At 34.8% G+C, this 26,476-nt stretch overlaps 4 protein-coding genes across 4 annotated transcripts; 2 read left to right on the top strand and 2 right to left on the bottom strand.

Moving 5' to 3' along the window:
• Window positions 1-1,105: 1,105 nt before the first annotated feature.
• On the bottom strand, window positions 1,106-8,056 carry LOC108570356 (alpha-tocopherol transfer protein-like). The gene is made up of 3 exons (XM_017932208.1): window positions 7,755-8,056; window positions 6,501-6,864; window positions 1,106-1,388 (listed from the first exon to the last, which is right to left on the bottom strand). Exons 1-3 carry the CDS (start codon window positions 8,054-8,056, stop codon window positions 1,131-1,133), a joined length of 924 nt encoding a protein of 307 aa, XP_017787697.1. The 3' UTR covers window positions 1,106-1,130.
• A 2,939-nt stretch (window positions 8,057-10,995) lies between these two features.
• LOC108570358 (mediator of RNA polymerase II transcription subunit 31) lies at window positions 10,996-12,173 on the top strand. The gene is made up of 3 exons (XM_017932209.1): window positions 10,996-11,139; window positions 11,703-11,792; window positions 11,860-12,173. The coding sequence occupies exons 1-3, from the start codon at window positions 11,073-11,075 to the stop codon at window positions 12,171-12,173; spliced, it is 471 nt and encodes a 156-aa protein (XP_017787698.1). The 5' UTR covers window positions 10,996-11,072.
• Window positions 12,174-13,662: 1,489 nt separating this feature from the next.
• Window positions 13,663-19,551, bottom strand: LOC108570355 (solute carrier family 22 member 8-like). The gene is made up of 8 exons (XM_017932207.1): window positions 19,417-19,551; window positions 18,094-18,435; window positions 16,902-17,149; window positions 15,993-16,279; window positions 15,359-15,728; window positions 14,805-15,043; window positions 14,134-14,309; window positions 13,663-13,971 (listed from the first exon to the last, which is right to left on the bottom strand). The coding sequence occupies exons 1-8, from the start codon at window positions 19,549-19,551 to the stop codon at window positions 13,663-13,665; spliced, it is 2,106 nt and encodes a 701-aa protein (XP_017787696.1).
• Window positions 19,552-24,650: 5,099 nt separating this feature from the next.
• Window positions 24,651-25,498, top strand: LOC108570373. Its single transcript, XM_017932227.1, has 2 exons — window positions 24,651-24,795; window positions 25,265-25,498. The coding sequence occupies exons 1-2, from the start codon at window positions 24,748-24,750 to the stop codon at window positions 25,496-25,498; spliced, it is 282 nt and encodes a 93-aa protein (XP_017787716.1). The 5' UTR covers window positions 24,651-24,747.
• The last annotated feature ends 978 nt before the right edge of the window (window positions 25,499-26,476 follow it).

Genomic DNA, 26,476 nt, shown 5'->3' with positions numbered 1-26,476 from the left:
ATAATTGTATTAATTTATTGTAAAAACCGCAGCTTGTTTAACGTCTTATTTGGATAGACGACAAAGTAGATGGAAAAACGCATATAAATTCTCCTTATAAATAGACAAATATGTAGTTATGTAGATCCACCGAGCAGAAATGGAATGAAATTAAACCTAGTGATGTCAGATTTTCTACTGTGATCAATAGTAGAACTTTTCTTAATACGTTTTACAACAAATGTAACAAGATTTTTGTTTCAAATTAAACGTATAAAAAAGATCCTTTGGAAAAGGTAGAAAATAATAAATTATTAGCAAAAATCATAGCGTAGCTTTATGAGATCGTAAAAGATTAATATAAAGCAGCAATCAGTACGTTACAGTATAATTAATCGAGAAATTGAAACATAATATAATATTGTGCCTAATTAAACACGTTGGCATACTTGTATGATCACTCTACATTGATACGATCGTAGAAGATAATAATATACAGGGTGGGCCACGCAAAAAAGGCCGTCTAATTATCTTCTCTAGCTATGGTGGTGTATGAGGAAATTTTTATGTGGAATTTAAATCGTCTCAAAACTTGTTTTTACCTATGTTTCTTTGCACGACGTATTTTCCATATTTACGTATTTTTCAACTGTACGATGTAGCAGACATTGATGTGCATTTAAACACGTTAAACTTATTTAAACATCTTAAAATGATCTTGAATTGTAAAATTTTAAATGAAACGTAAAACTTCCTTTCAATTTTTGCCATTTCTTCATTGAACAAAATTTTTCTTCAACATTTAAATTGATGTATACAAAGCTTCTCGTACCACCGTAGCTAGAGAAGAGAATTAGGTGGCCCATTCTGTATGAAACATTTTTCCAATGAACAAATCCAATGGTGATTATAAAGTACTGATCAACAGTAGCTATGACTGATAACTGATCTCAGTTACTATAAAACGAGGAATATAGTATCTTACTTGTTACACGTTTAAATAAAACTGGCATCGAAATGTGAATGTTTATTACTATCTTTATGAAATACAAGGAAAGAAGAATTTGATAAAATTCTCCAGAAAATTACTTATAGAAAAGTGAACGAATAAGAAATAATCGTGCTGTTTATAGGATGAAAGAAAGAATTGCTCAATCTATTTCGAGCTTTTTGAAAGTCCCCTCGACACCAAATAGGTCGTTGGCAGTTTTACTTTTGCCAATGCGCAATGACTCATCCACCCGCGACAATTTCTCCTCCTCGATGAACCATTCACGTTTATCGTCGATTTCTTTCATTTGCTCTTCGTGCAATTGCGATATCGATCCCGCCTTTCCACCCACTTCGCTCGGCAGAAGATCGACAGCAACGAACTCCTCCAGGGTCTTCAACGATGAATGCAAATGTATCTGAAAAAAAGTAATTGACGAAATGTATAAATTTATTTTCACTCAATTAATTTCCAAACAAATTTTGTAATATTTCTTTCAGATTTTCGTTTTCCCGTAAGAGAAACAATGTTGTGAAATAATTCCGTGGAACAAGTAAGAGTGTGTAAGATAAATAGCCCTTTAAAATTAAAAATCTACCGTTTTTAAATTTCTTTTATTAAATTAAAGTGAAAGCGCGCAGAGGACAATGGTTAAGGATTAAATTAAGGTGAAAGTGTGGCAAAAAGCGCCGAGGACAGTATAGCGCGAGAAAATATTCGAAACGCCTATAGGCGCCAAGGGCACAGCGCGAGAAAATATTTGAAGCGCCTATAGACGCCGAGGGCCCAGTGTGAGCAAATTTTCAAAGCGCCTATAGACGTCGAAAGCAGTGAAAGGGTTAACGTAAACTTATTTTCCTCGATTGATGTTACAATGAAATTTACGAATTAAATTTAGCATGGTGTGATAAAATTACATTTACACGGTGTACACGTAATATTCAGTCTTAATTGTAATTACTGGTAAAGTAAACTGACACTATTAGTAGAAACACGTTTCAGATAAAAAACAAAATTACATGCATGTATAATAAGTAGTTTAGCTGGTAATACATATATCATTGAACACTTATGGCATCGAGAACAGTGTCACCATTGCTGCTCTACAGACAGGAAAATTATTATTTCACACAGAGTTTAACGTAAAGTAATTACACTTTACGTAAGCCAGCAATAAATAGGACGTGTACACTCTGTAAATTGCAAATGACACGTCAATGCTCTCGTAATCAACAAGTAAAACACAATAAGTCTAGAAATCGATGCATGCAACGTCTGGAAAATTGCGTCGATTGCTTAATACATAATTGTTGGACACATATTCGAAACATCCACGTCGCGACTCGCTGTCATTTTTCGTAAATTAGCATCTGAATAAAATGTTGCCTTGAATAAATACTTTTCAAGGTTTTCCATTGCGTTCAACCAAAAATAAAAAAAAACAAGTCTACTGCAACGTAACAAAAATTTAGAGTTTTTCTTGAACTGTTTCTTTTGAAATATTGACAAAGCAGAATAGTCAGTGCTATACTGATGGTAATAAATAAAAAAGCTGAAAATACGCAAATCATCTCTCTTAACATTGTTAGATTCTTCGATAACGATTTGCAGAAAAGAAATTAAACAATCTTTTTTTTTCATTTATGACATAGTCGAGCAAAGTATTATTTTTATAAAAGACAAAGGTTGAAAGATATTGTTTCGAGAAGAAATTTGTTAATATCATTAAAGACACGTGTGTGTATATAATAGATATTAATTTACATTGTAACCAATTAAGAATAAAGCTAAATTACTTTGCCAAGTGACACTAAACTATGTCTCTCTTACTGTGTATGACTTTTAATCATGCTTTCTCTCACCTTGCTCGTACAAACATGTATCTTATATATGGTCTTCTGTTTCGTACTTTCTCAAGCATAATTAACAATGAGAACGGAAATAAAGAATTAGAGTTTCTATTCGATATTTTCTCAACGCAAAATGATATTTTTCAAAATTGAACATAGGTGATAGATAAAATTCATCTCTTATTTCATACTTTACGTACACAGACTTCCGTTCGAAAGTATTAAGACACTTACTGAATGTGAAGCATACTGAAATCTACCGAAATCTATTGAAATCTACTGAATTCTGCTGAAATGTACTAAAATCTACTGAAATCTGCTAAATTCTATTAGAATCTACTGTACTCTACTAATTGAAATCTTTTGAAACTTATCGAAATCTACTAAATATTGCCGTTACAAGTTTAACACAAAATTATTTGGCACAGAAAACTTCTTAGAAAATGATTATGTTCCTAAAGAAAGAATTATTTACTCTACAATTTCCAAAGTATAACGAGTACACACTTCGCTAATATATCACGCTAACTTTGGCGGGGAAATGTAATTTAATTCATATGATACTTTCTACACGAACATAACGGGTGTCCCAATACTTACGAACAACAGTATATACCTATACTAGGGTGCTCGCGATCGATTCCCGGCTGCTCACGAGGGTGAATCGAATGGACGTGGAAACTGATGTGCTCGTAAATTGCTTTAAGATATTGTACGAGAGGTAGCTACGAATTATGAACGGTACTGTTTTAAAACTTCGATATTGTTATTTCTGTGTGTCGTTTTTGCTGGTTAATCGATGTAGGGTTCTAAGAATTCGATTGGTAACTTACTTTGAGAGAAGAGAACACACTTTGGGAGGTTTCAATTGTATTGTAAGTATATTTCATTTCGAATGGGATGAAATTTCTGCTTAGTACAAACCTTATTTTAATAAGGAACACGATTAATGCATATATTTTCCATACAGATGCTTTCGTACAAGCTGCATTATCCATAGATGAATAAATTGAAAATATGGCTTAGCACTTTTTTATTTGAACACGAGTAATCAAGTACATGCCTGTGGCAATGTTTTGTGTACAAAGTACTGCATACAACAAAGTTTTGCATGTCGTACAGCGTTACAAACTAAAATACCTGCGTTTCAAACATAACACATTTCACAAAGTTACAAAAGCGAAAAGTCGCGTTTGTAACAATGTATGTCTTTTCGAGAGCCCGAGCAAGCCATCATGTAGCAAACGCGCTGTCAGGTTTGCACTTTGTTGCCGCGAGTCGCTCCCGAAAATTGCACATTGTTGCAAAACGCGTTATCGGGTTTGCAACTTTGTTGTCTCGAAAATTGCACATTGTTGCACGACGCCCCGTTTTGCAACATTGTGCTTTTTTCGGGAGGGACTCTCGGCAACAAAGTTGCAAACGCGACTCTTCTTTTGTATCTTTGTTGCCGGGAGTCGCTCCCGATAATTGTACACTGTTGCAACATGCAGTATCGAGTTTGCAACTTTGTTGCTGGGAGTCGCTCCCGAAAATTGCACATTGTTGCAAAACGCGTTATCGGGTTTGCAACTTTGTTGTCTCGAAAATTGCACATTGTTGCACGACGCCCCGTTTTGCAACATTGTGCTTTTTTCGGGAGGGACTCTCGGCAACAAAGTTGCAAACGCGCTTTAATGGGATTGCAACTTTGTTGCTTCGAGCCTCCCCCAAAAATTGCACATTGTTGCAAAACGCGTTATCGGGTTTGCAACTTTGTTGTCTCGAAAATTGCACATTGTTGCACGACGCCCCGTTTTGCAACATTGTGCTTTTTTCGGGAGGGACTCTCGGCAACAAAGTTGCAGAAGGAGAATCGCGTTTGCAACTTTGTTGCCGAAAGTCGCTCCCGAAAAAAGCACAATGTTGCAAAACGGGGCGTCGTGCAACAATGTGCAATTTTCGAGACAACAAAGTTGCAAACCCGATAACGCGTTTTGCAACAATGTGCAATTTTCGGGAGAGGCTCCCAGCAACAAAGTTGCAAACTCGATACTGCATGTTGCAACAGTGTACAATTATCGGGAGCCACACCGGGCAACAAAGATACAAAAGAAGAATCGCATTTGCAACTTTGTTGCCGAGAGTCGCTCCCGAAAAAAGCACAATGTTGCAAAACGGGGCGTCGTGCAACAATGTGCAATTTTCGAGACAACAAAGTTGCAAGCTCGATAACGCGTTTTGCAACAATGTGCAATTTTCGGGAGCGACTCCCAGCAACAAAGTTGCAGAAGGAGAATCGCGTTTTGCAACTTTGTTGCCGAGAGTCCCTCCCGGAAAAGCACAATGTTGCAAAACGGGGCGTCGTGCAACAATGTGCAATTTTCGAGACAACAAAGTTGCAAGCTCGATAACGCGTTTTGCAACAATGTGCAATTTTCGGGAGCGACTCCCAGCAACAAAGTTGCAAACTCGATACTGCGTGTTGCAACAGTGTACAATTATCGGGAGCGACTCCGGGCAACAAAGATACAAAAGAAGAATCGCATTTGCAACTTTGTTGCCGAGAGTCGCTCCCGAAAAAAGCACAATGTTGCAAAACGGGGCGTCGTGCAACAATGTGCAATTTTCGAGACAACAAAGTTGCAAGCCCGATAACGCGTTTTGCAACAATGTGCAACTTTCGGGAGCGTACCTCAGCAGCAAAGTTGGAAAAAATAGAATTTCGCTTGCGTGAATGACGCTTGTAACAATGTTACATGCAAGCGTAGTGCTTGTAATAATGTTTGCGTTCGAAATTACGCTTCTAATAATGTTGCAATCAGAAATAGAGTTTCCAATAATGTTTGCGTTCAAGTATAACGCTTCAAGCAATGTTGCATTCGAAAGTAACGCGTACAACAATGTTTTGCATTCGAAATAGTGCTTCCATCAATGTTGCATTCGAGAATAGAGACTGCAGCAATGTGTGCATTGAAGTTTCAAAGATGAAGAGTGAAATAAATGTATCTTGCTACTTAAAAATCGATATAAAAGTTCTTTTCCTGCTACTGCAATCGTGTCCCACACCTCGATCAATTTGCAACCTCAACTCACACGGGAACAAAAGCTCCGCACAAACAAAACGTCATTATACATTCTCAACATATTTCTCCACCCCTATAAATAACCCCTCTATATACTATATATATGTATATACAGTGACTCCCGCTAATATTCGGACACTCTTTAGAACGTTATAACTTTTTTAAAATTGAATCTAACGACTTGAGTTTTTTGTTGGAGAAGCTATAAGGATTAGTATACTAGATGACGTTTTCCAAGAAATTTGGAAAAAATTGCAAGTTGTGGAAATCGCGAAGAAAATTGTAAATATGTATCACTGTTTACAACTTTTTTCATCCGAGCTTGTAATGAAAATTTCAAACATACGTTTCGTAGATTTACTTCAATTATACACAAGCTGAAAATTTCATCGAACTCGGTTAACGTTGCTATGAGTTACAAATGGTTGAAAATTGTGAAAATCTTTTGGCCAACAACTGTAACAAATCTGAAGATTCTTACATCTTTCGATGCCTGTCCCCTGTTTCTCCATCAACCAATTTCAATGAAATTTTTAGCACACGTACATAATTGACATAACTCTACAAAACTCGTTTGGTCCAAATTTTAAAGCAGAATATCGAATTTATTCTTACCATGCTCCAGAGTTCCTTCTTCATGAACGGCTTCGCCATGTTCATTATCACGTCCATCACCGGCGGTGTATTGATAAAATGTATCTCCTTCAAACGGACAGGAATCGCCTCTTGAACGTACATCACCAGCTTCTTCATTCCCATGGGACTCATCCGGCCTACGTGGCCCAGTGACACTTCAGAAGCGTCACCGATGAAAACGTATCCGTCGCACGGTCCATTTTTCAGCCCGATCAGATCTGATATCATGAAGAAGTACTTGGTGCACTCCTCGAAGGAGTAATGTGACGAATCCCCGTCAATTAACTTCCCGAATAGTACGTTGTAACCTTGCTTCGAGAGGCCTGACAATTGGGTAGTGAATCTATATGTACAGACGTTAGAGAGGCAGAAAAATTAATTACCGCGGAAATCGTTATCTCTTGTTTGCTGGTGCGCGACATTAGCATTGCTAATTTCTCAATAGTTGCGTGTACACTGCCGTTCGAAAGTTTACTCGCGCAAACGTGCAAAAGTGCAACGCGATGTGATTCGATTCGTTTCGTTCTACTCGACGAAAATGGAATTCTTCTGTCAAATTCGAAGGTTCTTTTTACGTCGAACTCGACAGAGCGACGTTTATCATTCTCGTCTAATTAATTTCCTTTTCTTTTTTCATCGTCGCTCTTCTGTACTACCGTTGTAACGGAAATTTTGAGCGGTAGTGTACGTTCGCTTAACCAGCGGATTGTTTGTGTTGTGGTAAAGATGGAATATTAATTTCTAATTATAGACTCGTTCTGGTGTAGTAACGAGTACCTACAATTTTCGACTTTATACATATGTACTCCTAATCCATAAATGGTGAGACACTCCTAAAACGTGGAAAATAAATGGAATAAAAGTGATTGTTAAATTACTGTCCAAGACCAGAATAAATTACAATACCGTTTGAAGTGTCACATTTCAAAAAATACACGTATTTTCACTAATGGACTGTAAATTCAATAGATATAGAAGTATGCGTAATCTAAATGGAACGTCACTTTTTATACGAACAGGTTATGCCAATGTATGCATACGTTTTACACTTAATTGACCATCATTTAATATCTCCGTGTATAAACATCTCTTTAGTAACATTTCTAATAGTATAATTCTTCAATAGAAACTTCAATAGTATCTCGTAGAAATTGTTTTTTTTTTCACAAAATTGAATAAAATGCAAGTAACCACGAAACGAAATTATTCTCCTCTAAGTTTACAAGAACTTACGCAGTGTTGAACGCCTGGCGCAGTTCCTTCGATCCTAGAGGATCCCTGTTCGCGAAGAATTCTGGAACGTGTGACCTGATCGTAAAGAAATTCTCCACAGTGTTCTTCGCTGCTTCCATGCTGTTGTAATTGCTGTGCAGGAAGAGTAACAGATGCAGATCGGAAATTATTGGAAGATGTTGCTGCTTCTCGCACCATTCCCTCAGCATCCCGATATCCGACGTCTTTGTTTCCGGATTCTTCTTCAGCGCTTCCTCCAGCGAGAAAGGATACGGCAAAGGGAGCATCTTCTTGCCAGCCATAGTAATTTCTTATTTTACAAATACGTTCGAAAAGATGCTCGAATCTCGTTGACAGCACTCGAGTGTTTACGCGAGAATCCTTGAAGCGTCGAAAGACTCAGCCAACTGATCACTGGATATACGATATCACCGCACAACTCACATGGAGAGTGTCGCTAGATAATGAAACGCAGAAGTTGTCCTCGTAAGTATCAACTCGATGGAAAAGCCCAGGGGGATATCACCGATTGGCCTAGAGTCTCGACGAAGACTGGCAGAAACAGTGGACGCGGTGATTTTTAATTCATATCCGAAATTAATCAGGTCCGTACACGCTTAACGTTACGCGGCAACATATAGTAGCGATGTTGGCTTTTCATCGGACCGGCCGAGGAGAACGGCGCGCATTTCCGATTCAAGAACAGCGTGTATGTATGTTTTTTTTTCCGGCGTATAGACTGCGGAACACGAGGATAATTGCAGCGTACGGCAAACCGTGCATTAAGACCGTTCTCGAACGTTCCGTCCGTGCACGGTGTATGAAATCGTGAAATTGAAGTGGCCTCCCTAAGATGGCAACCCGTCCTTCTTTCGACATACATATATCGTTACGTTACGAAAAGTAGCACGTTCGATTTGTTTTACGAAAAATAGCGCGTGTTTGCTTCGTTGTCGCGAAAAGTATCACGTTTCGTTTGTCGTTTCGAAAAGTAGCACGTTTGAATTGGTCGACTACGAAAAATAGTATACTTCGTCTTATGCTGCGAAAACTAACACGTTCGAGTGATTTGCCACGAAAAGTAACATGTACCGGTTGTAGCGATGAGAAGAAACACATTTGTTTCAGTGCAAAAAAAGCATGTTTAGCTTTATACCACAACAACCGACAGGATTTGATTTTTTTTTTTTGGATCATGTAAATCAGATATGATCGAATTCAATCTAATCAGAATTTTGTCCTGATTCGATCGTAATATACAGTATTCCCCGCTTAATTGACGTAGGCTGGGGTTCGTGTCACGACTGTTATCGAGGGAGGAAGGTATTCTCGGAATCCCCGGCTATCTCTCTTCGGTTCCATTCGCTTCTGGAGTGCATCGGAGACGAGAGTGTGAAACATTTTCATATTTTTGTTTGTTTTCGAGATTAGATGGAATTATTATTTGTTAAACAATATTTTTCAAAGGTTGAATTTTTCGATGGAAAGTGCAGTTTGGACAATTTAAACGAACCACACGCGGAAACGTGTTAGCTTTCGCGGTAAAATTCAAAATATGCTACTCTTCGTGGCGAAACAGTATAGTGTATTTAGTTTTCACGACGGAAGATCAAACGTGCTGATATTCGTAAGAAACTACGAAATGTGCTTCTTTACGTAACAAACTGACACGTGCTGTTCCTTCGTAAGAAAAATGGTACGCGCTACTTTTCGTAACGCACGTCGATATATATAATGTTAATTAATTTTCACGAGGGATCATAAACGGAGGGGAATTATGAAAGCATCCCACCAGAATGGAAGAGGCATTCACCGCTACCAACAAAGTAATCGCGACGCTTTCTAATTTAATCATTTTCTGATCTAGTTCCCCGTTGTTCCGCTTTGGACGCGGGCGTTCCGCATGATACAACGTCTTCGAGAAACATACTTGAAATTCTGTAAGCTGTTCTATTGCAAAAAGTAAAGAGACCGCGTGTCTCGTCGTTTCGTTTATTGATTCTGGCTAAAAAAAAAAAGAAAAAAAAATAGACGAGTTATATTTAGATTTTAGTTTTACAGAGGCATTCAGGTTACGTCCATTTCGAAATAGTTCGATAATTAGATGAATTAGATAAAATAAGAGAAATATGTGTGAAACATTCAGAGCATTGTTGTAATGCAACATGTACAGTTATGGAAGATTTGGCATAATTAGAGAGTCGAATGAGTTACATACGTAAGCAGATAAAATAGAGAATCAGTGCGTGCAATGAAATTCTTGCAATCGGGCAAACTTAATTAAAGATTTACACAAATGGATAAATTGGACATAGATCAATTATGAAAACGTAAATCACGGAGGTATTTAAGGACACAAATGTTATAATAGTTATGCATTGAGTGAAATTCTTTATGCAGGATATTGCTTTATGGGATTTTAGATTAAAATGAAAATTTTTACAGTTATAAATATATTCACTTTTTAAGACTAAAAATAATAGTTTCACTAGTTTTAATAGAAAATTGTGAAAGTTAGGTTTCTTTTATAAATAGAATTTAATATCACGAAAATCTTGTTCGTTTAATGAATGTTAATTAACAAAATCAGAAATCCTTACGCGGAAAGTGCTCCAGTTTTATATAATGAACTACGTAAAAGTAAAATGTTAGATGTTTATTAATTTATACAGTTATTCGTTATCATGTTCTCAGACAGAAATAATGATTTACACCGTTAGATAATAACACGGAATTTTAATACACGGAAAAGATGAAACCTCTAACAATTTCCTTCATTTTAACTGATTATGACACTTATTACAGATAACAAATATTACCGAAAAGAAATGATTACATTATGGGTTAAGCAGCACACATTATTCTAAATGTTAAATGTTCATTCTTCTACATGTTCGTCATACGAACACACGTGCTTTTTGTGTATCTTTTGTACATCCCTTCCTCTTGTGTCAGAGAAAAGAGTTTTACAAATTGCAAAATTCAGGCACCCTTTATTGTTAAAGAGATCGTGAATTTAAAATGAAAATTTAGATTTCCCGCAGCAAAATGCGCGCTTGTTAGTTACTTAAACGATCACGAAAAATGATAGCGCTTGTGTATCCACAGTTTATTTGACCACACTCATCTACGTCACAAGCTGCGATATGTATACGAAAATCTTAAGAACCGCAAGGAACTGTGAAGAAGTTTCGCAAAAAAGCTTTGTTGCGGTTGCAAGTCGTTTTAAATATCTGTTTTTTATTTTTTCATAAAGTAAAAAAGTATTTTCATAATCAGTGCGGTAGAAACTAATTAACTATTAGGAATTAATGTACTATGAACCGTTTGGATGATCCTCCGGGTCTCATGAAAGGCAGAAAACCATCCTTCATTGGAATGAACGGTGTGTTTTATTGAATTCTTATAATTTTTAAATCCTTTATCATTTTCGCTTGTGTAACACTTTATACCTTACGCTTTTTCCTTTTCTTATTTCCCTTTTATGTATGTGTTTTTAGTGATTATTGAACAATCTATTCAAACTAAACTTAATTTCGTTAAATAATTGAATTGAAACAACATTGTCTTCACCGTTTTAGTTGGTATTTTGTATAATACACTTACATTTTAAAATTTAATTTGTATTACTTACAATGCTTGCATTGCTTGCAATATCTCTTATATTGTTTTTATATGTCAAATAAATTGAGAGAAAGTGGTTACATTCATTTCATTAATATTTTTCAAGATTTATGAAGAAGGAAAGGTAATTATGAAATTAAGTATTTTAACACTTGTTCACATATTATTCAGTCTGTAATAAGTTTTAGGTTAGAGTATTGTATACAATATTTTTTCTAAAAGATAATCTTTTGAGATACATGATAATATATCATTATACATTAAACATAATAATTGTATTGAAAATAATAATATTCTATGTTAAACGCATCATTTATTTTTCAGGGGGTCCAGAAACAGACGATCAACAACGCTTAAGATTCCAAGTTGAGTTAGAATTTGTTCAGTGTCTTGCAAATCCAAATTATTTAAATTGTATGTTACATAATAATCTTAAATTTTTCATAATTTATTATAAAAGTACCAACAAATATTTTCACAGTTTTAGCACAGCGTGGTTACTTCAAGGACTCAACATTTATAAATTATCTGAAATATCTGTTGTATTGGAAGGAGCCAGAGTATGCAAAGTATTTGAAATACCCTATGTGCTTGTACTTCTTAGATTTATTACAATATGAACACTTTAGAAGAGAAGTAGTAAACTCCCAGTGTACAAAGTTTATAGATGATCAACAAATTTTATTATGGCAACATTACACCAGACGTAGGACAAGACTGTTACAAGCTGCAGCAGAACAAACGCAACATGCAAATCCTCAGAACAATGGTATTGTACAACCTAAAGTTCCTTGAATAATATATAACAAACTTGTTATTAAATGGGTCCATAAGAACTACAATATTAAAATGATATTACATAATATTATCTATAATTATAGTTACTTATCAGAATTGTTTTAGTTATATTTTTTGGCTGTGATAAGTCACAAATAAAGTACTTTTCTATGTTCACAATACACTTGTGATTACACTTCTCCCTCTTTTCCTTTGATCTCTTGTACATATTTTACTTATAAAAAGGCAACTAAAAAAATCTTTAATACTATACTTAAAACAACTAAGAACATGTTCTTGTAAACAAAGGAGATTAACTCAAATAAATAAATGAAAAATTATAAAAATTCAAATGTTATCATGTACCAAATTAAAAGAAGTGTATTATTTCAAACACTGTCTGAAAACAAATTGAAATAAAGACACTCCAATTGTAGAAACTGATTTTGGACGAGTGATGCTGAAACCTGAATAGCTGTTCATAAGTGTTTATGACTGTTTATACTTCAAGACTGTGGAAAAAAAGGAAATCATTGAAAATAAGGATAGAAGAAGTGGATTTTTACAGTTTTAGTAAGTCTATTCACATCATTTATTTATAAAGTTTAATTAACTTTGAAACATTATGTATCAGTATAATATTTCATATTTTATTCCACTTTATTTTTTTGTAAAGTACTTACACAACATTTCGTGTAAAAAACATTTTTATTTACTGAAAGATGACAATAAAAGAATAGCAAACTTTGGCACCTATTAAACTTATATATACAATTATTAAGTTAACATTAATACTTAGTCAAAATCATAATAATCCTGTTTTGATTTTAATTTCATAAAAATTTTTTCTTGGGAGTTAATTTCGTAATTGTATATACAAACGCATTTATTTAATACTACAAATAAAAATGTATATGTACTATACCTAAGGAAGCTAATAAAGTATTACGCATCGTTATTTCAGCCTCTAAACTGCAAAATTGTTAAAAACTTTTCTATCACTTTCTTACTTAATTTTAAAAATTTCTAAGCAAGACTTAAATTTACTTTAACAGGCAGTGACAACTGATTGTATTGTATTTCTAACATGTAATATATTAAGTATAACGAATAATAAATATTAGCATAATAATCTAATATGCGCATGTGTATAAAGAGTATAATACACAATGATACATTTTCTCGAATATTTTCATCAATTTATAAGAAATTCTTTTTTAACTTTAAGCGCAATTTCAACTTGGATGAGTAACGATTAATTCAAGGTAATTCACAATTATAAATTAAATAAACCCTTTTTAATGTATCAATTGCACACAAAAAGACATAAAACAGCAATTTGCATCAGAGTTTTGCATTTAAAATCATTTGTTAAAAGTTGCCATAAAAAGTTAGTCTTCATGGAAAATAATAAGGATAATCTCACTTTATCATCAAGCTGCTGATTATGATTCATCAGCATATAAAAATGCAATATGAATTTTGTCTATACAGAATTGTAAATCTTTCAATCGGAATTTTTATTCTCCGTGAAATTCACTAATATACCATTTCCTGCGTCCACCCAATCTTCCGAGAATAATTTAGCTCTCAATATTTCCCTTTCTGAAGTGTCCTCATTGACAAGTGCACTCTCGTTGTTTAGATTCTCGTTATTCTTCTTTTCTCTCCTTTTTACGATCAACAACTCAGAGTCCTCTGTTGTGTCGGGTAAAACTTTGTGCAAAGTCTCTGGTAAAAGTAAAGCAAGTGCTCCAGACACTAAGCAAAGCATTCCAATGATTATCAACGGAATGGTGACTGGAAAATGTTCACCCTAAAAAAACATTTATTGCACTCGTAAATTATACATACATATATCTTGTAAATTTTTAACAAGAATTCGTGTCGAATCGGTCATAATTTTCGGTACAACGATCCCGTACGTTCCGTTAAATGAATTTCGAAAACAATGACATCCGGTATATGTAAATCTTACCGATATTAATACGTGCGGTGTGCACAAACTGCCGACTTTTGCGAAAACGGTGCACAAGCCCAAACAGGTCCCTCGCACAACAGTTGGAAATATTTCGATCGTGTACAAATATGCTACGGAAACTGTACTCATAACTGCTACTCTTCCAAATAGGAGCATAACGGTCTTCGTGACATCTACAAATAATGACATAAAAATGATCAAATGTAACAATATACAAAGGTTATAAAGAAGTACAAACTTCGAAGAAAACGTATTCGAAAAATATGTGGATCACTAGCAATTTCATATGCCGAAATATTAGTCGAAAGTATGCCGAGAAGTTGTCAAGTTATAACCGCTAATGTAATAACCTTTTAAATGTATTTTTCCCGCAATTTATGGTAATAACATGAACATATTCGCAAACCTTACTTCGATAATGTATCGATCTATCGTAAATACGTCTATCATCTTATTACAGAGTGTTCGATATCATTTATTGCAGATACGTAAGTACTTAATACAATTACGCTTTATATTTTGTACAAAACGAAAATGTATCGAGAAAACGTAGATTATCAAATATAAAGGAAACGTATCGTATTTTATACATAGGTTAATTTTCGCGAGTGTAAAGCAAATACGCTGTTGTGTGACTGTAAATGATATTTCTTGTTACGATTACGTACCGATTGCAGTCGCAGGATTAGACAAAATAATTATAGCTGCCAATAAGATGCAAATTGTACCGCTGAGAGATTGATACGCGGACATCGGCACTCGTCTACCATATCTGGATAATACAAAGTAGACAAACACGTACGTTGCAATTTCTAATGCCCCTCCTAGAGCAAAAGTGACATGTCTATTTACAGGGAAAGTCGGGACAAGCGTCATAAACACATAGCACGCCATAGAAGAAGTCAACCTTGAATAAACATAGTAAATAAGTAATTAAATAAACCCGCGTACAGAATCATACTATCTCACAGAGTATATCTTTACGAGTCTAATACGTTACATGTATTTCTTATACGGAAATATGCACGTACACTTGTTTAGTGAATTAAAAGTCGTGATAACTAACAGATTATTCGTTTCATGGAAATTCAAAAATATACATATATCGTACAATAAAGTGAAACTGAAGATTTCTTCAAACTAAATTGATACTCAGGGATTAATCGAGATTTCACCAAATAATTTCTTCGATTATGGAAAATAAGTCCAAGAGAAATCTTACCATTGACAAATCATTACGACACCATACTTTCTTAACGATTTAGACTTGAACAGTTCCATCAATTCTTCTCTCGTTTGAACGTTGCTAGATTTTTCTTTGACTTTGTTAATCTTTTTCTCTTCTTCTTTACTCGGCGAAGGCTCCTTTTTCACGGGTGTTCGTAGCTCCACGGTGTCGTACGCATTTTTCATGGAAAGTCGTTGATTACCAGCCGGCTGTGATATCGATTTCGACTTCCGATGAGTCTTCGAGCTTGACGGAGCATTCCTCTTCTCTATCTCTCCATTTGCACGTTGAGCAGCTTCCGGTTCTGATTCCGTTTTGGGGAGTTTGCTCTCCAAATTTTCTGAAATCGCTCTCAAGCTCGTTTCTAAAAAAATATACATATAATATACTTGTATTGTAATTCCAACTATAACTGTGAAAAGTAAAGGGAAGAATATTAAATAATATATCGAATCTAATACAACGACTGTTTCGTTAAAATTATATATTGCAATGTAGAAGTTATAGAAAAAAAAATCTGATATTTTCCATGGATCTCTGAATGTGTTAAAAATGAATAAATGTAATCTATAATAATTATTAAATACTTTTTTCACATTCAAATACGACAAATATCCCGATCTCTTACTTCGAACTTTCTGTTGCACTGCATCCGTGTTGCTATTCAGCAAATTCGCAGCTTCTTCTTTCATTTCGTTATCGGTTTTCGATTTCTTCAAGTCTGCACATGAAACACGCGACTTCCTTTCCGGTTTCACCGGCGTCGCTGCCTCGAGAATGCTGCTCTCCGTTTTAGCATTTTCCCTCCGTGATCTGGTGCAACAGACATTGTACTTCGTGATACGTTCCACTGCCATATCTGCTTCCGTCGTTTTACCCTTTGCCAACAGCCATCTTGGCGATTCTGGTATAATCCTGAAAGTATCTTTGTATTGTAATCGAAATAATAAAATCATATTATTATAGTGCCGATTGGAAATTGCATTGTTACTGTTAGCGACAGGGCCGCGTTTATACTTTCGGAGGCCCTAGGCGAAACATCATTACCAGGACTCGAAAGAACAAAGTCTATTTCAATTAATCGAATTCATAAATTTGGCGTTTATTTAAAAATATGTATTTTATTATGGAACTATAGAGAGTGAAGTCTCAGTTTGCGCCTTACGGTAAATACGGCCCTGGTTAGTGAGTTAGAAAAATGAAAGTTTTGTTCAATCATGAAATTTATAGACTTAATTTTTCGCGAATAATTCAGATGAAACGAAAGAGAATTCAATGAAAATATATGAACCCTTTCGCTGTTGCAGATTTTAGTACGTAAACGTGATAGATTGTCGTCTTTAAATATCTTTTTTTAAATTAATTTCATTAAAGATTAAATTAAGGTGAAAGCATGCGAAAAGACGCCAAGGGCACAGCACGGCAAATTTTCAAACCGGCAATAACAATGAAAGGGTTAAAATAATTTATTTCTTACTTTATATTTTGCAAATTATTCACTTGTTCGTGTGTATATAATATCGATATCTCTAATTACCAAATGTAGAGTACAGTTGCCGCAGTGGGAACCGAGACTGCCAATTGTAAAATTCTCCAATCCGGTATTACATAACTAAGCGCGGCCAGAAGGATCAAACCGATGGCCCATCCAATTTGCATAACCAACGCGACGAATGTCCGTGCTTTCGCGGGCAACAATTCCAAAGAAAGAATATACGTCGAATTTTGTAAACCCTGAACAAAGACTCCTTGCAGTCCACGAAGAGCCAGAAACGTGGGGTAATTCTGAAATGAAAGCTCTATTCAGCAAGGAAAAAGGAACATATTCCCGTTAATTTGGTATTCAATGTTCATTTCCATATTTCACGTTTTGTCCATTTCTACATGCAACAAACGCATTTAATTAACGCAAAGTAATTATAGGAGTTTCGAAGTTCGAATGTTCATTATCGTTAATTTAAAATTCGTTAAAAATTCATTTAAAAAGATAATGGAACACTATTAGGTCGTCCAGTAAGTTCAGTGGTTTGTATTTTGAGTTACTCTTTTGTATAATTCAGACGTATAACGTGCTCAGTTAGAAAAGTTAAGAGAAACAATAGTATTGAAACGTCCAGGACTCTTAAATTAAAACAAAGTGATTTTTCACTACGATAATGCCAGATCACAAGAAGTGCAAAAAATTTGCGTAAATTCGATTGAGAAATTTTATCACACCCGCCATATTCTCCGGACATTGTCCCACCAAATTACAACATTTTTTAGTGGGCAAAAAATTTGACAATATCAAGTCTATAAGAAATAAACATTAAAAAGTATTTGAATGAAAAACAAGAAATTTTGTAGTGACGGTATAACGACTTTGCTAAAAGGATAGGAAGAAGTTGTAAAACGAGAGGAGTGTGACTTTCGTAACATTTAAAAGTATGTTTGAAATATTGATTTAAATGGCACATCGATAAACGGTACGAACTTATTGGACAACCAAGTAAGTATATTTCAACCTACAATGTAAATTATACATATAATATTGAGTAAAGTGAAAGATTAAATGAATTCAAGAAGGAGATTAGAAAGTTAAGTATTAAACTGTACATTTCAATATATTACCAATATAAATTCAAAGTCAATACAATAACGAACTATTGCACATTTTTGTTTATTTAAAAAAACATGAATTTCTCGCTGTTTCGCTTTGTCATCCTAAATAAATAGAAGAAGTTAATTACCTGCACAACGTATAATGCAACAGCCATTGTGCCCTGAGTGTAAAGGCAAATCGCTTGAACCGGAAGTCTTCCTATACGATCTGCTAAAAGTCCAGCGATCCAGGCGCCCATTAAAACCCCAATATAGTAAACAGTCGGTCCAAGAAACGTCAAATACCGTTTCTCGCAAATTAAACCCCATTCTGTTACAACGCTATTCTCCCCGAATTCGGTTGAAAATTGATATTCGCCGAAGCAGAAATCTGCATCCAAGGATTCTTTGAAGCCGGAAGTTCCGTTGGTTGCAACAGTCACGTTGCCGACCTCTTGGCAACCGTACGTTCGTTTCGTCCCATTCTTCGCCTGTAATATGCAAATCAACCTTCCCGTATATCCCATAAAACGTTAAGCATGCTAAATAATTCAAGGGTGTTTAAAAATTGGAAAAAATGGAAATTAACCGGACTACCGTTTCGTACTTCTCAAGCATAATTGTTAATGACAATAGAAATGAAATATTCGACATTGTTCGATATTTTTTCAACAGAAAGTGATACATTTCTGAAATAAAACTGCACTGTATTGCACTTGTTCAATTTTTGAAAAATTAACTTTATATTCCTGAGTACGTAAATCACGAGCGCACTTGATATCTATTTTAAAATTTCTCAATATTACAACGTTAACGTGAATAACGAGGAAAAAGTAAAAATTGTCGATCTTCTTCGTAGCGGTTTTCTATTGTCCCTTTTCTGAATCATTTTCATTATACAATTGCTAAATTTCGCTACCACGTGCGATACGAAGTTACGACCATTTCTATGTACATAGTTGCGTCTATAGAGTTGAAAAGGAACTTCACAGGACACAATAGTTAGTAGGACAATTGTTCCCTTTACTAAAGTAACAACTAGTTATAACATGTTATGGTTAATATTTAATTTACCGACTCGTATCTTTGCACTGTACCAATCGGTCTGATAATAATTTACATTTAAAAATGCACTTATAAGAGTAAAAAGTGTATCAAGAAATTATTCATTTTTTTCAAAACTACGATATAAAAATATTAACGTAAAAGATTATAGTACGAACATTTTTCTCCAACAATCTCATATTTTTCTAATGATAAACAAATATCAATTAGATTCACGTAAAAAGGGGCATCAAAGTGTGTGCTGATAGTAACAAAATCCATAAATAAAATACAAGCGTCAAATAATTGGTGAATTTTGTAAGACGTGTGATAGTCGAAACAGAAGTGCAGTTAAACGAGATTTTCCATACAAAATCCGTATTTGATATTCGTAAAATAGAAACAAGGAAGAAGAAGAAAATACTTACCTGACAGTAATATTTCGGTGTGTAATTGTGAAAAACCGGCAACGCGTGGCTCATAGCAACTATGACATAATTAACACCAAGCAGAAACACGATCACCACTTGAAAGCATCCAACTTTTACCTCCTCCGCGTTCATTTTGTATTTCTTTTACTTATTTTCCTCTGTTTTTTTTTCTTTAACAACAGTCTTCCTATCGTCCAGCGGTACTTCTCTTCACCAAAATCACGTGTCACAAAACGATCGACAGAAAAAAGAAAAATATCGAACGAAACGGAAAGTCGAAGGAAAGATTTCACACCAGACAAAGAGAAGTCCATCGAGGTAAGACGAGCAACGTAAAAATTTCAAACTCACGAGAAACCATCCACTGACACATTTTTTTTTTTTTCAAAGAAAAACCGTCGAGCGAAGAACGAGGAGAGGAAGAAACACGCGTGAAAAAAAACGGGAGATGTTGCTCAGAAGTTAAGAGAAGTTCGGTCGACGCATTTCGTTCAGCCGGCTGGCAGGAACGAATGCAAATTCGTGACGACGAGTAAAACTTATCGCGGAGCCCGAACAAAGTGTCATCCGTGAGGGTGAGGCATGCACTAACAGAGAGAAGGAGTCCTCTCTCTCGAAGGATAGCGCAAAAGAGGAACCGATTCCTAGCGGTGCTGAAACGGACAAGGACAGAGAGGCGTGCTATTGTTTCACGCTTGGCGACACGTATCCCATTAACGCACTCACGTCACGGGAAAACGATCTTCTGTCAATAATAATCGATTTTTAAATTGACGTAACATGAATTTTGCATTTCTTGGAAACACGTTGACGTGGCCGCAACTTCCGGATGTGTCTAGACGGACCGGAAGAACATTGATAAAGATTTGATAAAATGAAAAAAGATATTCGATTATTGCTGTGAGATGTGCACGTTGAATATTGTAAAGATAGAGATATTGAATTTCTTTTTTACCAGAAAGAAATAGTTAATTTACTTTTTCAACTTAAAGATTATTCTAAGCAAACAGACATATTTTTATTATATTCCACAGAATAATAGAATTCCAGAGAAGATAATTAGGTGGTCTGTTTCACGTGGTCCACCCTGTATATATGTACATACATAAGATATGAAAACCGTATAGAATTTTCGCATGATTTCATGTGAATGGTAGGCTTTAATCGGATGCATCTGCCATATACATAAGAAGATACATATGTATATGTTGTACATTCCCTGCGCTATTTATAAGTGTATATTATAGTATAGTATACTGTAGTGTATGTAGTATTTTCTATTAATGGGTATATTCTCTCAAAAAAAGACTTAGTTTAACACACACTTAGTTAAACACAGAAATTTAACTCGTCAGATTCACTAAGTTATCGGACTTTATTCAATTTAAAATTAAACAGCGAAATCGTAATATAAACACTTAAATATCCGCATATCTATATACTCTTTTTTACCTAAAATTATAATTTATCTCTGTTAAAACGTAATTTATCAAAGTAGAAGTCTTATTGTAATAGTAAATTACTCTAATTATTCATTGTCCAGATATCATTCATGTTGTTTGAAAAGATTCAAATAAGTTGGCACATAAAATGTCTGTGAAAGCACATTAAAAATTACAGAGGTGTAGTACACGTTGCACAGCTACTAATGCGCAAACTCAAATGCATAAACTTAAATAATAGGCTGACTGGGTCTATGAACTCTTGACGTGCGTTTACTTCATTCTATGCTCACCTGTGTGTAGGCTGCAACAGAAAGTCCCATTGATAGGTATTGATCGTTTCGTTTTACTGAATCGCTTTCCTCTACAAAAATCTCTGTCGCGGTCGAATGCACGCGACATTTCAATTTACCAATTCCCTGGTATTCCCCTATGCAAATACATCGTTTATCCTATTAGCATTCTTTGCATGCGTTATACTATGAAAATTGGTTTTACTGTACAATAATCCGTCGATAAAAAAAAAAAATAAGAACCACCAATGGAACTTAAATAATGAAAACTTGTTATTTTTTTCTAAAATTCTTAACAAAGTGTAACAGAAAAAATTGCACTTGTACAGATACGTATTTAGAATTAGAGATAATCACTTGCATGAATAATCCACTTTCTCATCTTTCTAATCGTATCTTTACTCCTGTCTTTAACTTCTTTAGAGGTACTAATACTATTCGTTTTAAGTTGTACAGGAAACGATTCGATCATCCTTTTCCTCAACTTCGACAAATTTCTCCTCAAGGAGATTAAGAAATTACAAGGGAAGTAAAAGAAAACAAGTGAAATTCCAATCCCAAGGAGATTCGCAATAAACGAGTGCGAGTACTTTTTTCAACAATGCACCCGATTTGTAAAATGCGAGGACGCCCGATGCGAGATCCGAGCCACGAAGAAAGAAACAGTAATTTCCGGCTTGATGAGAACGAAATTAGTGTCACGTCATAAGTAAATGTAGAAACTGTTGACAAGGTATAAAAAGTTATCCGGTGACGTCCTCTTGCCATGCCATACTTAGGCCACGGTTATCTTGATGGAGGGGTACCAATCATCATAGTCCAGCGACGGTGTTTCCTTCGTTTCTGGAACTGTTTCTGTATGCGAAGAACATCACGTCCGGTCCCGGGCGCATCCTGCCTTTCATTACAAGCTCCCCGTGTTCGCCCGATCGCCGATTCCAAAGGAAACCCTCCCAGTGCCAGCTGAATCCTCCTTGCTGTCCTTCGCCTTCCCCGCAAATCGAACCTCCTCATCATTAGCATCGTCGTTCGTCGTCGAGGTGATCGTTCCTCGGTCATTGTCGCGGCCTCTCTAACCGATTCTGAACGATTTTCATTTCCATTCAATCGTTCCAAACCCGTTCTTCGATCGTCCACAATCGTTGGCGATCCTCTATTTTTGTCTATCGAGGCACGCTCGAGAAAAGATTCAGGGGAATGCCCCGAACGTCGCGTGAGCCAATGCACTTTAATGTGTCTGTAATATATCAGAATAAAGGTGGAAAAACGGCGAAAGTAAAAGCAATGGAAATTTCAATGGGGTTTTGAGATTCTTTGCATTTAAGAAGGTACGTGTCTCACGATTATTGGTGTATCGCGAGATAGGTATAGTCGATGGAACCGATATAGTGAGGTCGAAACAATCAGTCAGGCGTGAAAGTACGCATAATTCGAGTGCCGAAACAGCAATTCGAGGAAGATAAGGAGCAAGATATTTGAAAAAATTTGTTTCGACCTTGATCGTTCAAAGCTGCAGGTTCATTTTTATCAATGGGGGAATTAGGGTAACTGTACCTAATATGGAACACCGCAATATCTCGGCAAATAAGTAGAATCAGCAATAGTGTAAGATATTTCATTAAAAACAAAAGACAATCGTATTCATATCTGAGCTTCGGTTGCAAGTTTGTCGTTGAATGCGAAATTGATTGTTGCTTGATTGTTGTACAAAAGTTTTCGAGAAATGAGAGTTGAATAGCGAAATTTTTTAGCGAAGATAAGATATAAAAATATTACTTTTGCATAATTTATCATGTTTGTTTTTGAGTCTTCAAAAGAAATGTACCCTTAAATTTGTTTTCAATAATGAGTGACGCAAGTATCTTAAAAATGTAGAATTAAACAGAAAAATATATATAAAAAATGAACGGAGTTATATGAGAAAAATATATTCGTGATCGAATAATTGTAAATCAATTACTTTTCTTCCGAATGTATCGAAAAAAAAAAAACAAGAAATACGTTACTTAAATAGGGATCGATCAAATTTTCTCAACTAACTCTTGCATTCTTGCAATTATATAAAATTACCTAGATTTTATCCTACGTTGATTTTATTACACATTTTTAAGCTACTTCTTACGTTTTTATGTGTTGCTCGTTATAACATAAAAAAAACATAATATCTGTTTTACGAAGAATTGCAGATATGTAGGAAGAATCAATTACCATGATTAATTACAAAATGAAAGTAACATATTTCCATATATCTATAGAAATTTTTGCAACGAACGGTTTTAAAAAACAATTTACTTCAACATTCATCAAACTTATTGCATGTCCGAGAAACCTAAATGGGCGACAAATGAGAGACTCGTTACGTCCTCGAATGATTGACGAACTATTTAACGACCGAGAACGATTGAATGGTAATGAAACCACCATTTCGAGCACAGTCGATAATGATGCAGTGACGACAGTAAACCATAAAATTCACCACACTTACCTTGGCCTTGTTGTTTTTCATTTGCAATTATTTATTGTAGCAATTTTATAATCAAAATTTATTTTAATTACATATATTTATGAAATAAGAGATTCATTATATCATATTGCACCTAGGAATTAAAGCATTTGTAACGCTGTGATTATGTGCTGATGGTACATGTTTGAAAAGCAACGGTCCGTTTCACCACAGACGAGGTACAGAATAGACCTAACTTCACCATTGTTATTCAGGCTAATTTCTTGACCGCTTTTAACAGCGTGTAATAACCATTTACCACGAACTGTTTAGTTCTTCGAATCAAACGAAGCAAAACCATGAAATTGATGATTTTTAGGTTATACATGTAATTACGTGCAAATGACGAATATGCGCTTGTTTCTTCTTTTTTTCTCTAAGCACCAACCTTATTCAACGTTACAGTAAATATATTAGATTTTCCTTATATTGCATAACCACACGTGATTTAAAAAGTTAAAATTTAAGAGCAATTAGAGGAGGATATTTTAAAATATCCGTTACATATCATTCGATTATCCATTGAAAATTCAGAAAAACTGCGAACACTTAGATCAACACTTATCAACCAGCTATGAAACTTTTGAGAACAGTACATCGGTCCACCACAATGTGGAGGCACTTTCGTAGAAGAATTTCTTTTTTTATCCTGAATTCCTATTAAGACCCTCCGCTGGACGAAACTATAGATATGTGGTTAAGCACATATCACATAACCTGGAGAAATGGCCTAGATGCCTTTTTTCGTTGTGTACCGTTACCATAGAATAACTTTGGTTCTGCGATCATGGCACCGGCACATATTTCAGTTTGTCCCCATCGTTCACCTGTTCGATTGTATGTTACGACCTGTACTCTATTAGTGGCGAGTTTAACGAGAATAGGAACCAGACGGGTTTCTCCTGCGGAAACATTCATTCGTTCAGTTCTCTTTGCTCACTCTGCGTGGTCAGTTGAAACGGTCCCATCGATGCAAACAAAACCGCGGGAAACGAAACGAACATAACGAGAAAAAAGAAACGAACGATTGACGCTCGTAAAAGTATTCACTGATATTTGCCGGAAGTGATTAACGCGTCGGAAGTGCAAGATGAAAGTTACGCTCGCCTTAGCAGTAGTTGTCACTGTCTGTATCAGCGTAAGTACCGATTGAGCGAGAGTTCAATTAAAATTTCCAATTAATTAATGCACTACGCGCAAATACATTTAAGTATCCTTCTTTGGATAGTGTCCAATTAATTACAACATTGGAACGCAGTTCCCGCTATTTATTCAATTACCGATAATAGTGGAACGTATTTCAGTAATAGATTTATTTACGATGTGGTTAGACTTAACTTACAAAGTGTGAAGAATTTATGTATACAGAGTGTCACATTTAAGTCAATTCCCGCGAATATATTTTAAATAAGAAAACTGGATGTATAGAAAAGATACGAAGTTCAACTTTATTTTTTAAATAGAACCGTATACTTTTTAACCATATACATTAAAAACTATAATATCAAATAATTATAAAAGTCTGCTTCTCTTTTCTCGACACATTCACGATCTAATTAAATATTGACTAGTAACACGCGATAACAAATATTTATAATACTTAACAGATTCAATGCGTCGAGAGCAAAGCAAGGAAAACGACACAATTGTCTCTGCAAAGCAAAGAGACGAACGTAGTGAACTTTATGAGATTACTTATGATGAGACTCGTATTTGGAGTCGCGTCGGCAATGGGTCTCGGTGAAAACCTTTCCGGCGTGCTTGGTGGGATTTTCGTACCACCTGGAGCAGATGATTACAGTGATTACGGCGATGACGATTTTATGTCGGATTTGTTTTGATGATATTGCACATTAGACTGCACTCCTGTACGATACTGTCAATTTATAGATCTACCTTTTAAATTATACAATTTTAAGTATAAACTAATTATAATAGCGTTTAAAGATTGAAGGTTCTTAGAAGATGAAGTTTCTTTCAGTTATTTGAATAATTTAAATTCTAAAGTTAAAACTTGCAGTATTACAAAATAAATTATAGCATGTGATTTTTTTTCTTTTATAAAAGTTTGTTAACTTTGTTCTTATTTGGAAAATTTTATATTTATATTATCGATGTTTTTGATACGTACATATAACGTATCAAGAATATGAAATGAGGACAATCGATCCGAATCACTCATTTTACATTCAATACAGTTTCGCCCTAAAACTGACCCACAATGAGGCCTTAACCGAACTACCTTTTTGTACCGTTATTTGTCATAATTTCCATATAAGTATCGAACATGTAGAAACTGAAATAGACAAACATACTTCATTATCAATTACTTTCGTCTTCCGTTTTCTCCAAATCAAATGCAATGAACAATATTTCTTATTTAAGCAATTCGTTAAATATAAGATTATTAGATTGAGCATATAAGAATAAAAATATTCATAAAAACCAATGCAAACGTTATTCAAAAAAGTTTATGCTTGATTCTGTTTAGTAATTTCAATCATATAAAAATATGGTACAAAACACAAAAATTTTTATTAACTTATTAAAACATTAACATTTTTGTTAATAATTTTACTCATCGAACGATATATATATATATAACAAGCAGAATTTGTATAATTAATAGTCATTATGTTTCTTGTAAATAATAGTGTATTAATTACTTCTTTAAATTATTTATTTGTAAACATATTTGTGAAAAATGAAACCTTGTTGCGTCGAAAAGCATCGCAAGCAATTTATTACAGGCATATTGTAAATTGCTCTTTGTACGTATTAAGGTTTCAATATAATAAAAATTTTAATTTAAGTTATTC

This window comes from Habropoda laboriosa, unplaced genomic scaffold, assembly GCF_001263275.1.
Source record: "Habropoda laboriosa isolate 0110345459 unplaced genomic scaffold, ASM126327v1 scaffold70, whole genome shotgun sequence".
NCBI classification, from domain to species: domain Eukaryota; kingdom Metazoa; phylum Arthropoda; class Insecta; order Hymenoptera; family Apidae; genus Habropoda; species Habropoda laboriosa.
Note: the sequence above shows the minus strand (reverse complement) of the source record. Positions and strands in the feature narration are given on the sequence as shown.

Bases quoted from the DNA above. Each gene is read 5' to 3' on its own strand.
- LOC108570356 (XM_017932208.1), bottom strand. From the start codon at position 8,056: ATGGCTGGCAAGAAGATGCTCCCTTTGCCGTATCCTTTCTCGCTGGAG. The intron at 6,865-7,754 runs GTAAGTTCTTGT...CTGTACATATAG, and splicing joins CGCCAGGCGTTCAACACTGC to ATTCACTACCCAATTGTCAG. The intron at 1,389-6,500 runs GTAAGAATAAAT...ACTTTTTTTCAG, and splicing joins AGAAGGAACTCTGGAGCATG to ATACATTTGCATTCATCGTT.
- LOC108570358 (XM_017932209.1), top strand. From the start codon at position 11,073: ATGAACCGTTTGGATGATCCTCCGGGTCTCATGAAAGGCAGAAAACCA. The intron at 11,140-11,702 runs GTGTGTTTTATT...TTTATTTTTCAG, and splicing joins ATCCTTCATTGGAATGAACG to GGGGTCCAGAAACAGACGAT. The intron at 11,793-11,859 runs GTATGTTACATA...ATATTTTCACAG, and splicing joins AAATCCAAATTATTTAAATT to TTTTAGCACAGCGTGGTTAC.
- LOC108570373 (XM_017932227.1), top strand. From the start codon at position 24,748: ATGAAAGTTACGCTCGCCTTAGCAGTAGTTGTCACTGTCTGTATCAGC. The intron at 24,796-25,264 runs GTAAGTACCGAT...AATACTTAACAG, and splicing joins TTGTCACTGTCTGTATCAGC to ATTCAATGCGTCGAGAGCAA.
- LOC108570355 (XM_017932207.1), bottom strand. From the start codon at position 19,551: ATGAACGCGGAGGAGGTAAAAGTTGGATGCTTTCAAGTGGTGATCGTG. The intron at 17,150-18,093 runs GTAATTAACTTC...CTTTCATTTCAG, and splicing joins TTGCATTATACGTTGTGCAG to AATTACCCCACGTTTCTGGC. The intron at 16,280-16,901 runs GTAATTAGAGAT...AGATACTTTCAG, and splicing joins GCAACTGTACTCTACATTTG to GATTATACCAGAATCGCCAA.